This window comes from Lutra lutra, chromosome 10 (assembly GCF_902655055.1).
Source record: "Lutra lutra chromosome 10, mLutLut1.2, whole genome shotgun sequence".
NCBI classification, from domain to species: domain Eukaryota; kingdom Metazoa; phylum Chordata; class Mammalia; order Carnivora; family Mustelidae; genus Lutra; species Lutra lutra.
Window position 1 is genome coordinate 96,708,861 of NC_062287.1, and position 17,860 is coordinate 96,726,720.

Sequence of the window (17,860 nt, forward strand, 5' to 3'; positions counted from 1 at the left end):
CCTATTATCTTGGCTGGAGCCCCTCCTCCTGGTTTTTCTTTCTCCGGTTTGCTCTTTCTTACTGGGTGGTCCAACATCTTGGCTGGGACCTTGCCTCTCGGGGTGGGGAGAATGGAGTGCAGCTTTTCTGAGTGTTGGGGGTGACTGAAGTCTCGGTCCCGGGAGATCAGAGCACAGTTGCCTGACCATCCCCCCTGGCCACGGGTCCCTGTCCCAAGGTCTGATGGTCACACCAGAATTGGGGGGGGGTGGTAAGGAACATCCTATATGTTCTTGGTCTACTGTGGCAAAGGTCAGAAAAGCACTCGTTTCCCCATTTCCTTGGTCCTCTGTTCAAGGCTACAAGTTTCTGGGATGGCTAGTAGGCCCAACTTGTCTCTGGGTAGCTGACCGATAGTGAGGCTTCTGTAGGACCCAACAAAGCAATAATATGGGTGGCTTCCTGCTCGGGTGGAAACTCAGGTGTGTCTGTAAGAACTCAGATTCTGTCTGTCCAGCTTCTGGCCAGCAGTAGAGTCTGGGAAGGGTCCGAGGGAAATAGAAATAGAACATTATCAGCACCCCCGAAACTCCCCTAGGTGCCCCATCTCTATCCATCCATCCTGGTCCATAGTCACCATCATCCTGGCATGTGATGTATAGCACCGTGGATTAGGTTAGCTTTTGGTTTTGTTTCTAATTTATGAGCTGAAGAATTTTTTAATATTTTATTTAATTATTTGACAAGAGAGCGACAGGGAGAGAGGAACCACAAGTAGGGAGAGTGGAAGAGGGAGAAGCAGGCTTCCCGCTGAGCAGGGAGCCCAATGCAGGGCTCGACTCCAGTACCCTGGGATCATGACCTGAGCCGAAGGCAGACGCTTAACGACTGAGCCATCCAGGAGCCCCAAGCTGAAAATCTTTTTTTTTTTAATTCCTTTTTTTTTTTTAAGATTTTATTCATTTTATTTGTCAGAGAAAGTGAGCACAAGCAGACAGAGTGGCAGGCAGAGGCAGAGGGAAAAGCAGGTTCCCCACTGAGCAAGGAGCCCTATGTGGGACTCCATCCCAGGATGCTGGGATCATGACCTGAGCCTAAGGCAGCCACTTAACCAATTGAACCACCCAGGCATCCCTGAAGATTTTTTAAATATGGACACCAACACACTCATCTGTTTAAAACACTATACATCTTAATCCAATGCATGTATTCAGATAAATAAAAGACCCCTAACATCAATAAAAAACTAGAACTTACACATGCAAATTTGATATAAACAACATTTTTTGACTTTGGCATTTCTGAACAGAAGACCTGTCTTTTTAAAAGTCCCACTCTGCTGCTGAGGCTTACCTTACTTTTTTTTTTTTTTTAATAATGCCCTCAATATATTTTTTATTTATTTTTATTTTTTTTAAAGATTTTTATTATTTATTTGACACAGAGAGAGAGATCACAAGTAGGCAGAGAGGCAGGCAGAGAGAGAGGGGAAGCAGGCTCCCCGCTGAGCAGAGAGCCCGATGTGGGGCTCGATCCCAGGACCTTGAGATCATGACCTGGGCCGAAGGCAGAGGCTTAACCCACTGAGCCACCCAGGCGCCCCTCAATATATTTTTTAAATAATAGCTTTATAGAAATCCGTTTCGGGCGCCTGGGTGGCTCAGTGGGTTAAGCCGCTGCCTTCGGCTCAGGTCATGATCTCAGGGTCCTGGGATCGAGTCCCGCATCGGGCTCTCTGCTCAGCGGGGAGCCTGCTTCCCCCCCCCCCTCTCTGCCTGCCTCTCCGAATACTTGTGATCTCTCTCTGTCAAATAAATAAATAAAATCTTAAAAAAAAAAAGAAAGAAAGAAATCCGTTTCACATACCATACAATTCACCCGTTGTTGAATTCAGATGAGGGACCATCATCATAATCAGTTTTAGAACATTTTCCTTACCCCCCACCAAATTCAGTATCCATTGGCTGTTGCTCCCTACTTCTCCCCAGCCCTTCCTGCCCTAGGAAATCATTTTCTGTCTTAATGGACTTGCCTGTTCTGGACTTTTCATATAAGTGGAATCCTACTATATGTGGTAATTTGCAACAGGCATCTTTCACTTAGCAAATGTTTTCAAGGTTCGTGGATGGTGAAACGTCTGCTGGTATTCCCTTCTTACTTATCACTAAGTGGAATTTCACTGTATGGATCTACCACATTTGTTTATCCATCCATCAGAGGACATTTAGGTGGTTTCTACTTCTTTGGCTCTTAACACCAAACGTTAGTTTTGCCACGTTGTGAACGCTATATGGTGGATCCGTGCATATATCAATGTTTGCTTTTATGTCCAACTTCTTTTGTTCAATATTAAATTTGTGAGATTGGGGTCGCCTGGCTGGCTCATTCCGTGGAGAGTGGGACTCTTGATCTGGGGGTTGTAAGTTTCAGCCCCACATTGGATGTAAAGATTACTTAGAAATAAGATCTTTTAAAAAAAATTTGTGAGTTTCATCCCTGAATGTATGAATGTAGCTATGGTTTGTGCATTCTTTTTAAAGATTTTATTTATTTGACAGACAGAGATCACAAGTAGGCAGAGAGGCAGGCCGAGAGAGAGGAGGAAGCAGGCTCCCTCCTGAGCAAAGAGCCCGATGCGGGGCTCGATCCCAGGACCCTGGGATCATGACCTGAGCCGAAGGCAGAGGCTTTAACCCACTGAGCCACCCAGGCACCCCTGGTTTGCACATTTTAATTGTTGTATAGTATTCCTTTGTTTGAAAGCACCTTAATTTATTTATCCACTCTACTGCTTAGAGACATTTGAGCTGTTTCTGGTTTAAGACTATTCCTAAGAACATCACGCTGTGGATATTTCCATACAAGTTGTTAAAGTCAAGGACAGACAGAAGCTAGCCTTGAAGGATCCCTGAGCAGACAGCCCCAATTATAGGCATGCACACAAAACTTAATTTATCTTTTTTGCATTAACTTGACCTGAATTGCTTCTTGCTTCTGCTCTGGAAAGGATAAGCAAAACTTACTGTTTCCCAAGGTTAATATGGGGTAACCACTGAAAACGGTAATATTGTAACCAATCTTAACAGTCACTGCTTTCTGGCCGTAAACTGCTTTATAACAATACCCCCCAAACCTCATTCCATGTTCTCTTCTGACTGCTCTGGTTTGCAAGCTGCCTTTTTGGTGTGTGCACAAAAAATTTTTACTAATTACTGCTTCCATGATTCGTTGGTTTTACTTTGGCTATTTTGAAATTTTGACAATGTCTTTTGTGTACATGTAGACAAATTTCTGCTAGGTACGTGCTAGGAATTCAGTTGATAGGTTAGAGGGTATATGGTTTGCAATCTATAAAGGTATTTGGTTTTTCAAATGTAATATATAACACCAGACAGTTTTCTAAAGTGATTGTATCAGTTTACACTCTCAACAGCAATGTGTGTGTTTCAAATGCCCACATCTTCCCCAAAATGTGTTTTTGTCCATTCTTTTAACTTTATCCATGTTAGTGGGTTTATAGTGGTATCTTGCAGTTTTTATTTGTATTCCCCCATGAACTAATTAATGCAAGTGGGCACCTTTTCCTGTGTTCATTGGCATCTTGCATATCTATCCTTCGTTGGGGAGAAGGTGTCTGTTCGAGTCTTAGTTTCATACTGGGTTGCCTTGTCTCTTTTTGGTTTTTTATTCTGGATCTGAGCTCTTTAAGAATTATAGGGGTTACAACGATCTTGTCTCATTCTGTGGTTTGCTTTTTCACTCTCTAAATAATGTTTTTTGAGAAACAGAAGTTCATAGCAAAGCAAACGAGCAAAACCAGAAACAGACTCATAATTACAGGGAACAAACTCTGATTACCAGAGGGTGGGTGTGGGTGAACAAAACAAGTGAAGGGAATTAAGAGGTACAAACTTCCAGTTATAAAATAAATAAGTCATGAAGGTGAAAAGTACAGCGTAGGGATAAAAGTCAATAATATTGTAATAACTTGGTATGCTGACAGATGGTGACAACATTTACTGTGGTGAGCAACGTATCATATAGAGAATTGTTGGGTCACTGTGCCTTATACCAAAACTAATATAATATTGTGTGTCGACTATCCTTCAACTAAAAAAAAAAAAGACCAAAAAAGAAGTTCATAATTTTAATGTAGTTCAGTTTATCAATCTTTTCATTTATGGTTAATACGTCCCATGTCTTATTTAAGAATTCTTTGTCTACCCTCAAGGTCATAAGGATTTTCTCCTACATAATCTTCCCAAAACTTTATTTACTGTTTTACTTTTCACATTTACATATATAATCTACCTGGAGTTGATTTATGTGTATGTTCGGAGATAGGGGTCAAGTTCCCCCCCCCTTTTTTTTTCCATGGGGATATCTATCTGATTGATTGCCATTTCAAGAAAAACCACCTTACCTCACTTCTGTATAAAGACATCTTTGTTCTTAATGAATACCCAGGTATGGGCAAGTCTGTTCCTGGTCTCTCAATTCTGAGACTTTTGCCTATTTATCATGCTCCAATTCCATGCTGCACGTGTGTCACCATCATCATCATCATTCCCATTTTCCAGATGAGGAAAATGAAGCACAGAAAGGCTAAGTAACTTGCCCAGGTAATTTGCTAGTTGATGGCTGGAAATGGAACAAGGAGTCTGGCTTTTCGGTCCATATGTCCCTATAAGTTTTACAGGTTTTCAAGCTGAAGGGTTCAAAGAACATCAAAGTAGGCTTTGTGCGAAATCTTGGGAATAGGAATGCCACGGCTGCACACTGTGGATTGACACAACAAAAGGGAGGAGGGTAGGACCGGATGCTGGGTGCTCAGCCCCACACGGAACGGCCGCTTCTTTCCCAGTTCCACCACTAGAGGGCGCGGGTAACTTAAACTCGCCAGGGACGTCCCTCCCTCCCGCCCCTAGTTACCTTTCAACCAATCATCAAATATTTACCCAAAGCGCTGCTCAAAGGGAATGTAAAAAGTTGCCCAATCCAGTCTCCACGCTAGGCTATGACAACAAAAGCATGGAGGACTGATCTCTGTCTTCTCAATATCCTCAGCGAAGAAAGAGATCTCCCACTACCTAATTTATCTCGTTCCTAAACCACTGAATACGAAGTTTCTCCTTAAATCTCCTTCTCTTCTTAGCGTAAACTAGATTTTTTTTTCTCCTCAAACTAGATTCTTTGGCTTTACCCCTAATGGAAACAAGGAGCAACTGTTTGGCATCCTCATGGCAACCACTCTTCAGAGACGCCTGTAAATTACGAGGTATACAGCTATGAGATCAAACCTCCTTCTTACTGCTCTCAAAGATACAATAGTACTCGATTACATTTCACCTCCCTAGCAATGTACAGGTTTCTTTGGTCTCTCGGTAATTTCTCTATGTACCCCCCCCCCTTTTTAGATTTATTTATTTGAGAGAGAGAGAGAAAGGAGGGGCCGAGGGAGAGGGAGAGAAGCAGACTCTCCACTCAGCACAGAGCCAAAGCCAGGCTGGATCTCATGACCATGAGATAGTGACCGGAACCAAAATCAAGCGTTAGCTGCTTAACTGACTGAGCCACCCGGGTACCCCTCCCTAGGTCCCTTTTAAAGTGTAAAGTTCAAAAGTGAACTTTGCACTCCAGTATTCTGTCCAGGGGGAGATTCACTTCCTGATTGATTCTTGAATGTTACCCTCTTATTCTTAAACTATATGCAATCATTCGATAAAATAATTCTTCCTTATCAACACGATAAAGGACTATATAGTCATTGAAATAACAAACACAACGACACAGCAATATAGAATATACTTAATATTTTCTTTAAAAATGCATGCAACACTGCAGTGGTTTGGGGGATTGTTGTTATTTTTCATTACTGGTATAATTTTGAGGTCTTTGAAAACCTGATTAAAATCTTTTATTCACCAGCAACTTATGGATTGCCCATTACATGTAAGACCAAGAACAAGATGTTGCAAGGAAGACAAATGCAGACACAGATCCTGCTGTTCAGAATAATAGTAGCTGACTCATAAAATGCTTACTATGTCCTCGTTACTATGGTCATTCCTATTGTATAGCTTAAGAAGTGGGGGACAAGGAGGTCACTAGTTTATTAAGGTCACACAGAGTAAAAGCAGAAGTAGAATTTGAATCCAGCCACTCCAGACATGGAAGATGTTGGGCTTAACCATTGTACTACACACTGCCTCTCATCATAACCCAATAAGATAGGAATAAATGGCATTCAATCATTCATCACATATTTATTGAGCAACTACTACATGTCAAGTACCAAACTGGAGCTGGGAATACATTGACAAGCAAGATAAGCACAGCCCCTGCCCTCACGGACCCACAGTCTACACAGAAAGCATTACAGGAGTTTAGCAGTGAAAGAGTACCCATCTTTGAGGCTAGGGGAAAGAACCACATTCTTACACTCTCTGTTCCATCCCTCCTCAACCTTGTGGAGAGAAAAGGGGATAGGAGAGGGGGAAACACAAAGTCTCAAGAGAAAAGTAATGAGAGGTGGCATCTATTCTTCCAGCAAGCATTTGGGATTCAAAAACAAGGACAGAGTTGGGACTGGATAGACCTTTAAGGTTCCTGCTGACCTAAGACTAGTTTCTCTGTTCACCTTTTGCTCAAGGAATCCTCAATCAGTAAGTGCCAAGCACTGAGCTAAACCCTGAAAATTCATCTGTGAATAAGCCAGGGCCTGCCCTCCAGGAGTTTATAGTCTAATGGCACAGAGAGATGAGTAAGGAATGCCAGTACCATGTACTAAAGCCAGTGATAAGAAACAGCATAGAATGAGATGGGCACTATGGGGGCTGGGACCAGATACCAAAAAAGTGACATCTGTACTGAGTGACACAGAACAAACTGGACACGGAACAAACTGGAGTTAAAAAGGGGACAGGGTAGGGGCGCCTGGGTGGCACAGTCAGTTAAGCATCTGCCTTTGGGTCAGGTCACGATCCTGGGACCCTGGGATCCAGCCACACCTTAGGCTCCCTGCTCGGCCAGGAGCCTGCTTCTCCCTCTCCTTCTCCCTGCTTGTGTGTGTACATGCTCCCCCTCTCTCTGCCAAATAAATACATTCTTTTTAAAAAGAGAGAAAAATAAAAAAAATTTAAAGGGGAGGAACAGGGTGAAGAGTGGTTCAGGCTTGAAGGAAAAACTTACACATATGAGAGAGAACCTGGGATTGAGAATGATTCTGTGGTTTAGAGAGCTGTGCCAAATAATGTCACTAATTTGCTAAATTCCTTCCTCGCTCATTTCCAAATTCAGGAAGGGATGTGAGTATAGGCACAACCTAGGTCCAAATTCAATAACCGCATTTCGATAACCACAGAGCTGCAGTCTAATTAGGCTATCTTAGCTCACCATCAACACTTCATCGCAGGCACTCATATGCTTCTCTTGCCATTGAGTCTATCAGCAAGGCCAGTGCTAGGCTCCAGAAGAGTAACAGGGCTCCTCTTGGCTCTCCAGAGGAGTAGTGGAGACAGTGTTTTCCATATCTCTGAATCCCACACAGATTCCAGTTCAGGGCTTCGGGAGCACAGAGGTACCATTGTTCTATATTCTATTAAACAAACAAAAAAAAAAGAGAGAGAGAGAGAGAGAGAAAGAAAAATTCATCTGATGGCATAATTACTGTCTTGACCCACATCCTCTGCATTGCCCATTCCTACTCCCAGTCCCTCCAGTGTCGCGCATCAGGGCACTCCTCCCTCTTTAGACTTTGCCACTTTGAAATGCCAAGGAGCTCTATGCAGATAAGAGTATAGCTTTGTGGATAAAAGCAGAAGTTTCAGATTCTGACTAGTCGGTGGGATCCTCTTATTAGCTTTCTGATACAGAACAAGTCACTCAAGCTGTGGCGGCCTCAGATTCCTCTGCATCTAAAATGAGAATAATAACAGTTCTTTCACTGGGATCAGGTTAAGAATAGTAAGTGAGATAGTCTATGTAAGGATATTATCCCGTTGCTTGCTATATAAAATGCATGGAATAAATAGTAGCCGTAGTAGAATGTTGGAGAGGATGTCCCAGCCTAGAGGCAGAAATGGATGATGCCGGTTAGGTCACTGGCTGGAGTCGCAGCAACCCCCACCAGCCCAGACAACTTCCAGTGACAGGCTTAGGACAGGACGCCTGTAAGAGATCCTCCGTCCCTGGAGACTCCTTCCACGCCCAGACCGCGGAAGGGAGAGGCAACTTGCGTCACCAGCCCAGGCCGCCGCCTCCTCTCCCGCCGACCGACACATGGTGGGAACGTGAGGGGGCGGGGCCGGACTCCGCGTTGCTGGGCCAATCGCCCGGTGGGAGGCTCCCAGCCAATGGCAGGAGCTCCAGGGCTTTGGGGGTGGGGCCACAGAGAGGAGCGGCGTCGTCGTAGGTCACTGGGCGGGCCGGGAGCGGGGACCGCGAGGCCGACTGGGGCGGAGCGGCGGAGGCCTAAGCAGTCAGAGCGGTGATGGCGGCGGCTGTGGTGACGGCGGCAGCGGCGGCCCCGACACCGGCTCCGGCAGCCGGAGTGGATGGCGCCTCTTCGGTGCACTGGTTCCGCAAAGGGCTGCGGCTCCACGACAACCCTGCGCTGCTGGCGGCCGTGCGTGGGGCGCGCTGCGTGCGCTGCGTTTACATCCTGGACCCGTGGTTCGCGGCCTCCTCCTCAGTGGGGATCAACCGATGGAGGTAAGGGGGCCCGGAGCGGGGTCGTGGGCCCAAGGGGTGCGGCCTGGCCTCGAGGGCTCCCGGAGAACAACCCGGGTCGCCCCCGCCCTACAGAGAGAGAAGCTCTGCCCCCTCCACCCCCCTCAGGTCCCAGGGCCGGAAAATCCGGCCTTAAGCGGTGAGCCAGGGAGACGGAGCCGGGCCTCCAGAGGGGACGAGGGAAGCGGTTAGTCATATTAGTAATGGCCTGGGTGGGCCTGGGCCAGGGCTCCACCTCTGACAGAGCGCGTTCGCACTGTGTATTAGTCCCTTGGGGGCCTCACAGCATTCCTGTGGGATGATCAGAGATCATACTCCCCATTGTACAGGTGGAACTCCTGAGGCCTAGAGACGCAGAGTGGGCCTGCCCGAGGACTTGAAGTCAGGGAGTGGCAGAGCAGGGACTCCTGATCTAGGGCTCTTCGGGGTGTGCTCAGGGAGCCGAAGAAAGAGATCCTGGGATGGGAGGGCGGGGACGGGTTTCTGGGTTTCTGAGTTGGTAGCACTGCGGGTGCTTCTGGCATTCTTCGAGAAAAGAGTCTGTTTCTGGGCTCCCGAAGGTCGTCTGTAAGCTTCTGGTTTGTTTGAATCCATCTTTTCACCCATCCTGGTTTCCTTCTACCAAGACCTTCCTGCCTCTGGAGGTGTCTAGAGACCTGAATTAGCATTAGACAAGGCAGGTGCCCTCTGCCCTTTTATTATGAAGACCCCAAGGGCTTGTTCAGTTAGAGGCACTTTGTGTCCTGAGCTAGAAAGTAGTACTTAAACCCATTTTGAAGAATTCCCTCAACTGCTAGCTATGAGCTCGCTAGTTAAAGAGAGAGAGAGAGAGAGAGAGAGAAAGGTAAAGAAACCAAAGTATCACTTCCTTCCTCCTCTTCTCATGAGATTGATTTTAAAGGACAGTTGAGCCACTAGGGATTACACTTCCTGAGGTTAGGGAGCAGAAGAGCTGTGATAATCAAGGAGATCCTTCTTTGATGATTCCCAGGAGATGCAGTCAACAGAATCATGGGAAAGGATTAACAGATAGGTAGCTGATGTCCTTTCTCTGTAATCAGTGTGTTTAAAACCAAGGTGTTTTGAAACATCCTGTACCCTTCTCGCTTTAAAACACCTTGCAGCTGTCCTTTGGTTTGTTTGCATTGTTCTGGGTGATGTTTGCCGGTGTCCCTGTTGCACTGATGGGCAGTGTTATTTCCAGGATATGGTAGCTATCAATACACCATTCTTTTCCTCCCGGAGGTGTGTGCCCTGCTAGGAAAGTGAGTGCCCCTAGCAGTGGGTCTATTAAATGCCCCCTCCTGCCCCATTTATGTAGAGAGAACAACTAAAGATAGTCCTGTGGAGAGCCTGCCCACACAGTTTTCGGGCTGCTCTATTGCTCTGCCTGTGCTCCAGTTTCTATAGATAGGAGGTTGGGTTTGACAAACATCTTCAAAATGGCCATCCCTAGCATGGATATTAAACCAAGCCTTAGACTTTGCCCTCTGTTTATGGCAGTGCGCCAACTAGAGCAGAGTAAATAAATCTGACTCCTTGCTAGTTACATTCTCATGAAAGAGGTTTGGTTTTGTTTTACCAGGGTTGGGGGGACATTGCATAGGCCTGCCTGCACCTTTGCGGTAGTGGAGATTAAAAATGAACAACAAGGGGCGCCTGGGTGGCTCAGTGGGTTAAAGCCTCTGCCTTTGGCTCTGGTCATATGGGATCGAGCCCCGCATCGGGCTCTCTGCTCTGCAGGGAACCTGCTTCCCTTCCTCTCTCTGTCTGCCTCTCTGCCTACTTGTGATCTCTGTCTGTCAAATAAATAAATAAAATCTTAAAAAAAAAAAAAGAACAATAAAACCTCTGTTGCTGATTAAACTCAGGTTTGCTAGGATCTAGGTGTTTATGGATTTTTATGGGTCTCTCTTTTGTGACTGTGCCTTTGAGCAAGTGAAGGAGACAAAGGAATGTGACAGCTCAGATGCCTTAGTCAAATCCTAAAGTCAGAGGCCATGTAGGAATGTAGATATTAATTGAACAATGATTTAATGGGTGCCTAGTATCTGCCAGTCACTGATCTGTGTGTTGCTAGGGACACAGCAGTGAACAAGCACTTGTGTCAAGAGCTCCTAGAGCCTACGTTTTAGTAGAGGGAGACAAGTAAACAACCATAATTTAGTAGAACTAAATGCCACGAAATAAATAAAATAGGGAGACGGACTAGAGCAGCATCATAGGAATTGCTAAAGGATCTTTTAAAAATGCCTGACTCCATCCTCCCCCAATTTTGATTTAATGGGTCTAGGCTACGGATTTTTAAAGCTCTCATGTGCAGTGAAGCCTGAGAAGCATTGGACTGGAGAACCACAGACTTGAGCCTGACAGCTTGGGAAATGTGTTTCAGTGCTCGCCAGGGAGGCTAATTAGCTTTGGCATTCAGAAGAAAGGGGTGGAAAAACACAAAACAGATCGAATCTGATAACTGCTCCCGGGCCTGGAAACAGACCCAATGCTGCCACCCCCACCATACTCTTTGCTCCCACGATCAGATTCAGGGCAGAGCTGCGACTGTTTGACATGCATTTGGGGGTTGCAGGAGTGACGGAGCGAGCTGTACCTCCCATAACTACAGTCTTTGTAATCTTTAGTGGCTGTGTCTGAAGCTGGGAGTGATCTGAGACAAGTGTGCTGTAGCATAACATCCTAGCTCTGCAGATACATCAGTTGCTGCCTCTGAGAAGCCTCCCTAGAAAGGGTGGGTCATGGGCCATCTGCAAGAGGTAAGGGGTAATCAAGGTCTCAGATGTCTTCCTCCTGCACTTCTTACTCTAGCTCCCGCACAGCACTTTTCAGCAGATGAATCAGATTAAAATAACCATGCGTAGCACTTTCCAAAGTCAAAGAGGACAGAGAAAGGCAACCAAGAAATATGTATATTAGCAGAGCAGAAAGGCTGGCATACCCCTTGCCTTGGTGGTAGTGGGAAGCTGATGGGCTAATTGTAGCTCAGTGAGCCTCAGGACTTTTTTGTCAAGCACTAGTTGGCTAAGCCCTCTGCCATTTTTCCCAGCCCCACCTTCCCCAAATGTGCGCTATGTGGAAGGAGGTACTGCAGTAAGAACCACCCGAAAGGCCGCGGGGCGGGGGGGGGGGGGGGGGGGGGGGAGGATCAGCTTCTAGATTTAAAAATGGTACTCGGTGTGGGTTTTCATTGCCTACCTCTTGCTCCTGCAACTTTGGCCGGTGTCGCAGTAAAAGTTACTGCACCCTTCATTTACATCATTTTCTCCCTAGCTCTGTGCCGCCCGTGCATTCAGGAGCTTCCAGGACAGGGGGAATTGGTAGAAATATCAGGCCATATAGCTCAGAGTTAATAAATGAGGTGAACTAGGAACTCCAGGATGCCTGGTGAGAACAATGTGTCCCTCACCCCAGTGCTGGGAGCTAGTCACTGTGAGAATGTCGATTTGGTCGGTTCGTCCCTGGGTCTCGGTCAGCAAGCAGGGGATTGAGAACTGTAGTCTGTTGGGGAAGAAATCAAAGTTTCTCTGAGCTGTTCGCACGGGTACTCAAGAGAGTCATTTCGCTGTTGTGCTGCTGAGGAACGTTTCCGTGTGCTGAAAAGGGAGGAAAATCTTCATCTTTTTCTTTGAAATTAGGAAAGAATAAATCTGTTTTTAAGTGAGTGATACTTAGAGATCAGTCCCTGCTATGGATTGTGAGTTTAAGCCATCCTTTTCCATGGGGCTTATGCTCTCTTACTTAGATAAATTAATTTCTATTAATATCCTACGTAGCCAGTCTGGGCCAGCCTATGACATCATCATATAGTTAGATAATCTTGGCTTGATACAGAGAAACTTGGTCAAGGGCAATCTGGATCCAAAAAGAGTTCACTAGCATCCTCCCTCCTCCTATGAACAGCAAAACATTCCTCGACACAGAATCTGCCATCTCTAGGGAGGGTCTTCTCTACAGATCTGCCTGTCTTATTCTAAAGGGCTAGCTAGCACCGTGGAGTGCCTGAATGACAGAGTCTTTTCTGTATTTTTGGAAATCCCTGTTTGGTCTTCTCCAGTGCTGTGTGCCTCTAGCTCCAGAGCACTTACATAATGTAATTCAGTTGCACATGTTGTCTAATCCTAAGGGTGAGCTCTAACTGCTCGCACAGGACCGTGTGCTCTGAATTTTGGCCATGTGAGCTCAGCTTGGAGCTGCCAAGAGTGCGCTGCCAGCCCTAAATGCCACCATCTCCAATGCCCAGGCCGGTTTTCTTTAGAGTCTACCCTCCCTGGAGTAAAGAGAAACTGGCCATGTGGAGAGGAGGGCTCTAAAGGAGGGCAGAAGGCCCAGATTCTCTCCAGTGAAAGAACGCGCCCACCCGCCCCGGCGAGCATTGACCCCACAGCAGCGCTGCTTCTGTTCCTTGGTGTTATGCCAAACTGTCACCAGGCGGGCGAGGCACCATAGCAGTGGCTTCTCTTTCTCTGGCTGCCTGGGGCTGGGGCTCATCCTTAAGCCTTCTTCCTGAAAAAGCTCTGTAGGGCTGGACTCAAATGGGAAGTTGGAAGTAACAGATCATATCTAGAGCACCAAAGAAGAGGCAGAAACCAGAATCTCAAAGAGAGAAAGTTTAGTAGAAACAAATTAGAAGCAAAGAAAAGCAATTTATAAACAGAAGCTAGACGTGAAGTGATGCTTTCTAGAATAGTGCTTGTGAAACTTTAGTATGCAACGAAATCACCAGGTTGCTAAAATGCAGACTCCTATCCTGGAGGTCTGAAATTCTGCATTTCAACAAGCTTCTGGGTGATTTACGGCTGTTGAGCCTCAGAGGAGCAAGGATCTGGGAGCAAAGGTGTTGGCTGCGGTTCTCTTTGATGGCTGCGTACTGGACAGCACAGCCTCAGTGCTCAGGCAGTAAGTTCTGGAGCCTGGTGGTTAAGAATGCAGACACCGGGGGCGCCTGGGTGGCTCAGTGGGTTAAGCCGCTGCCTTCGGCTCAGCTCATGGTCTCCGAATCCTGGGATTGAGCCCCGCATCGGGCTCTCTGCTCAGCGGGGAGCCTGCTTCCTCCTCTCTCTGCCTGCCTCTCTGCCTGCTTGTGATCTCTCTGTCAAATAAATAAATAAAATCTTTAAAAAAAAAAAAAGAATGCAGACACCGAGCCACACTGCCTGGTTTGAATAGTGGCCACTTACTAGCAAATTAATTGATAACTCTGTGCCTTCGTCTCCACATCTGTGAAATGGGAATAATCATAGTATCTATGTCCCAGATCTATTTGAGAAGGAAATGAGATAACATATATAAAATAAGTAGACTAGTGTTCAGTTCATTGCAAATGCTGATTAAATGTTAGTTGTTGGGGCGCCTGGATTGCTCAGTGGGTTAAAGCCTCTGCCTTCAGCTCAGGTCATGATCCCAGGGTCCTGATATCGAGCCCCGAATCAGGCTCTCTGCTCAGCAGGGAGCCTGCCTCTTCTTCTTCTCTCTCTCTCTCTCTCTCTCTCTATCTCTGCCTACGTGTGATCTCTCTCTCTCTGTCAAATAAATAAATAAATAATCTTTAAAAAAATGTTAGTTGTTGCTGTTATCATTACTGTCATTTGGTTGCAGAGTTCAGAGTTGGGCCTTTTGCTTCCTGCCTCAGCTGTAGACTTTGAGAAGTCAAAGAAGAAAAGGGCTCTCTTGGGGTTATCTTACTTATCATACTTCAGAGACACTTACTTCGGAATTTCTCCTTTTAGTAAATGAGGTCTAGAAATAAAGCTCTGGGGAGGCAGCTGGAGCCTAGCTCTCATGTGCATGTCAGTCTTATTTATAGCTTCAGACTGAAAACCTGTGCAGCCTGCTGGCCTGTGAGGGAGGAGACCACCAACGTGCACGGCAGGGACATTCCTGAGAGCCTTGGACGGAGGACCCCGTGCCCTGAATTTAAGTTGGGATTTAAGTTGCCAATTACATCCAAGCATTCTCCCTGGCAGAACCCAGATTTCAGGTGGAAGGAGGCTGTTCACAGAGGTCTCTCCTCTTTTCCTGGAGAAGAACAGTGTGGCCTGGGAGGAGGCCAACACAGGTGCAAGTGCGTCACTCCCGTCACTCCCAGCTTCACTTTCCTTTTCTGACGGTGTCAGTTTCTCAAAAACAAAGTCACAGAGGCGGAGCTGGGGGTTTCAGAAAGCCACAGTCTCCCATCTCCGCCTCTCCTGGAGAGTCTGTGCAGCCTAGCAGGATGCTTTGGGCTGAGCGTGGGACTCAGCTCCTGCTGGAATGTGGGTCTGTGGCATTCGCTGCCGTGGGAGTGTCCGGTTGTTGACGTCAGAGACAGCAGCAGGGACTGGTTCTAGGTGGCAGCCTGGGAACAGGAGCTGCTCCTGTAAGCCTCCAGCAGTCAGAGGGTGCGATGTGCTGCAGAGGTGGCTCAGGCTTCCTTGTGTTCAAAATAAAATCTAGTGATTTCCGTCATTGACGGAGATGGGTGGGAGATGGCGAAGTGTAGATAGCAGGGGTATCTATGAACCAGGCCGACCTGTCAGGGCTTAGTTCCTGCAGAAGTTCCAAATGTGCATGGATTATCTATACTCAGGTTTGTGTTGGTCAGAGAGGGGTTCCAAACACTTGAGGTCTGGTGGAATCTCAGCCCCTGAGTCCTGTCTGGTGTGCCACTAAAAGGCTTTAGAGGTGGGGGCACCTGGGTGGCTCAGTGGGTTAAAGCCTCTGCCTTCGGCTCAGGTCATGGTCTCAGGGTCCTGGGATCGATCAGCATATCTGGCTCTCTGATCAGCGGGGAGCCTGCTTCCTCCTCTCTCCCTGCTTGCCTCTCTGACTACTTGTAATCTCTGTCTATCAAATAAATAAATAAAATCTTAAAAAAAGAAAAAGGGCTTTAGAGGTGGGGCACAGCTTCTGATCACAGCTTTGTCGCTTAATAATTATGTCCTTAAGAAATTAATCATCCTCTCCGTGTTTCATTTTCCTCATCTATAAAATGAAGACAGCATTTCCCTTCGAAATGTATTGAAAGAATTAAAAAGAAAACATGCTTAAAAAGCGTAAGTAGATAATAACATTGATGACACTGTTTGCCTCTGGTGAGGGGAATTAAATTCCTGATGGATAAAGGGGAGACTTTTCACCATGTACCTTTTTATAACTTGAATTTGAATTACATAATTATCTGTTTAAAATGATAATTTCATTTAATTTAAAAATTTTAAAAATAAAACACATGTTGGAGTGCCTGGCTGGCTTAGTGGGTAGAGCATGCAACCTTTTTTTTTTTTTTTAGGGGGGGGGAGCGAAGAGGGGCAAAGGAAGAAAGACAGAGAATCTTTTTTTTTTTTTTTTTTTTAAGATTTTATTTATGTGAGAGCGATCGTGAGGGAGAGCACAAGAGAGAGCGTGAGGGGGGAAGCGGAGGTGCAGAGGGAAAGGCAGAAACAGACTCCCTGGTAGGCAGGGAGCCCAGCACAGGTCTGTGGGTCCATGCATGAAGCAGAGCTGAAGATAGACACTTAACTGAGCCACCCAGGCGCCCCGAGAGAGAGAGAATCTTAAACAGGCTCTGCGCAGGTCATGGGGCTCAACCTCACAGCCCTGAGATCATGACCTGAGCCAAAATCAAGAGTCAGACACATAACTGACTCAGCCACTCAGGCACCCTGAGCATGTGACGCTTGATTCAGGGTTGTAAGTTTGAGCCCCACATTGGGTGTAAAGATTACTTAAAAATAAAATCTTTTCAAACAAACCAACAAATAAACACATGTCAGGGGCACCTGGCTAGCTCGATCAGTAGGGCCTGTGACTCTTAATCTTGGGGTTGTGAGTTCGAGCCTCACATTGGGTATAGAGATTACTTAAAAAAAATAAATAAACTTAAAAAAATTTTTAAATAAAACACATGTCACAAAAAGGTACTTATAGATTTCTCAGAGAGGTGGTTGTGCCTAACTGAACAGTAGATAAATGTTTGTGGTCAAATATAAATAAAACACCAAAGCCACTCAGCAAATGCTATTTTCTTTTCCACAGTGATCCAGTTCTCAAGGCTAGGTCTCTTGAGTACCTTGGGGTGCCCACCCCAGCCCCCCACCCCTCAAAGCATGTGAGGCTATCCTATAGAGATGTACCTTCTAAGGTTTTCTCTCTCTTGGGATGAGAATCTGGTGGCCAGAGCCCTGGAGAATGAGCCTCCCCACCCCCCCACCCCCCCCCGCCAAACGAAACCCTGGGACCTGGGGACCCAGCCCAGGCTGTGGGGCTGCGGCACTAGAAGTCTGTGCAGCCCGAAGCAGGGATACAGAGAGGCAGGGTGGACCAAGGTAGGTAGGCTTTGCCGGAGCTGTTGCAGTCCTGTTCCTCCCTAGCAGGACCTCAGGCTACTGTGCCATGGTATTGCTCTTCTTGTTTATCAGATGACTTTCCCCCCAGTTCTCCCTTTTGAGTTTCACAACAGCCATGTGATGGGTGGATATTAGCACACACGGCCTGAGGCTGAGATGGAAGAAGTGCCTTGCCTCAGATCAAAGAAAACCAGAGTAGGAGCAGCCCACTTTCCTCCCAGGTTTTCTATATGTCAGGCACTGCACTGAATGTTTTTCATGCATTGTTTGATTGTCCTTTCTTAGCAATTCTAGTAGAGAGGTGCTAACATCGACTCTATGTTACAGATTAGGAAAAAAAAAAAAAGAAAGAAAGAAAGAAAGAAAGGCTAAAGATGTTAAGTAACTGCCCAAAGTCACGCAGCTAGGAAGTGGCCAAGCCAGGATTTCAGTGGAGGCACTGCTGATCCCCCACCATGTCCTGGCTGGAGGACAGTACTAATGATGCACCAGCATCTCCCTGCTCTGGCAGGAAAAAGACTGCCTCTTCTAACGTTATCACTAAAAGGCCTGTGTGGGCTCCGCAGGTTCTTACTTCAGTCTCTGGAAGATTTGGATACAAGTTTAAGGAAACTGAACTCTCGCCTGTTTGTAGTCCGGGGACAGCCGGCCGATGTATTCCCAAGACTATTCAAGGTAAGTGTGCCTAGAGAAGACGGGGAGATTCTGTTCTCTGGACTTTCCCTCACAGACTGAATGAGGTGATGTTCTGACTCAGAATGGAACCGGGCAGCGCTGGTCTGTAGGGAAGTTGGGAGCGAACCCGATCAGTTTG

General features: G+C 46.4%; 1 protein-coding gene across 2 annotated transcripts in view; it reads left to right on the top strand.

Annotated features, from left to right (window-relative positions):
- The first annotated feature begins 8,427 nt into the window (after positions 1-8,427).
- CRY2 (cryptochrome circadian regulator 2) overlaps positions 8,428-17,860 on the top strand; it is a 37,094-nt gene continuing 27,661 nt past the window's right edge. Inside the window, exons 1-2 of one of the 2 annotated variants that reach the window (XM_047690841.1) lie at positions 8,428-8,692; positions 17,613-17,721. In XM_047690841.1, the coding sequence (XP_047546797.1) occupies positions 8,472-8,692; positions 17,613-17,721 (330 nt within the window). In that variant the 5' untranslated portion in view covers positions 8,428-8,471. The remainder of the gene's footprint in view (positions 8,693-17,612; positions 17,722-17,860) is intronic. The other variant, XM_047690840.1, reaches the window with a different exon arrangement.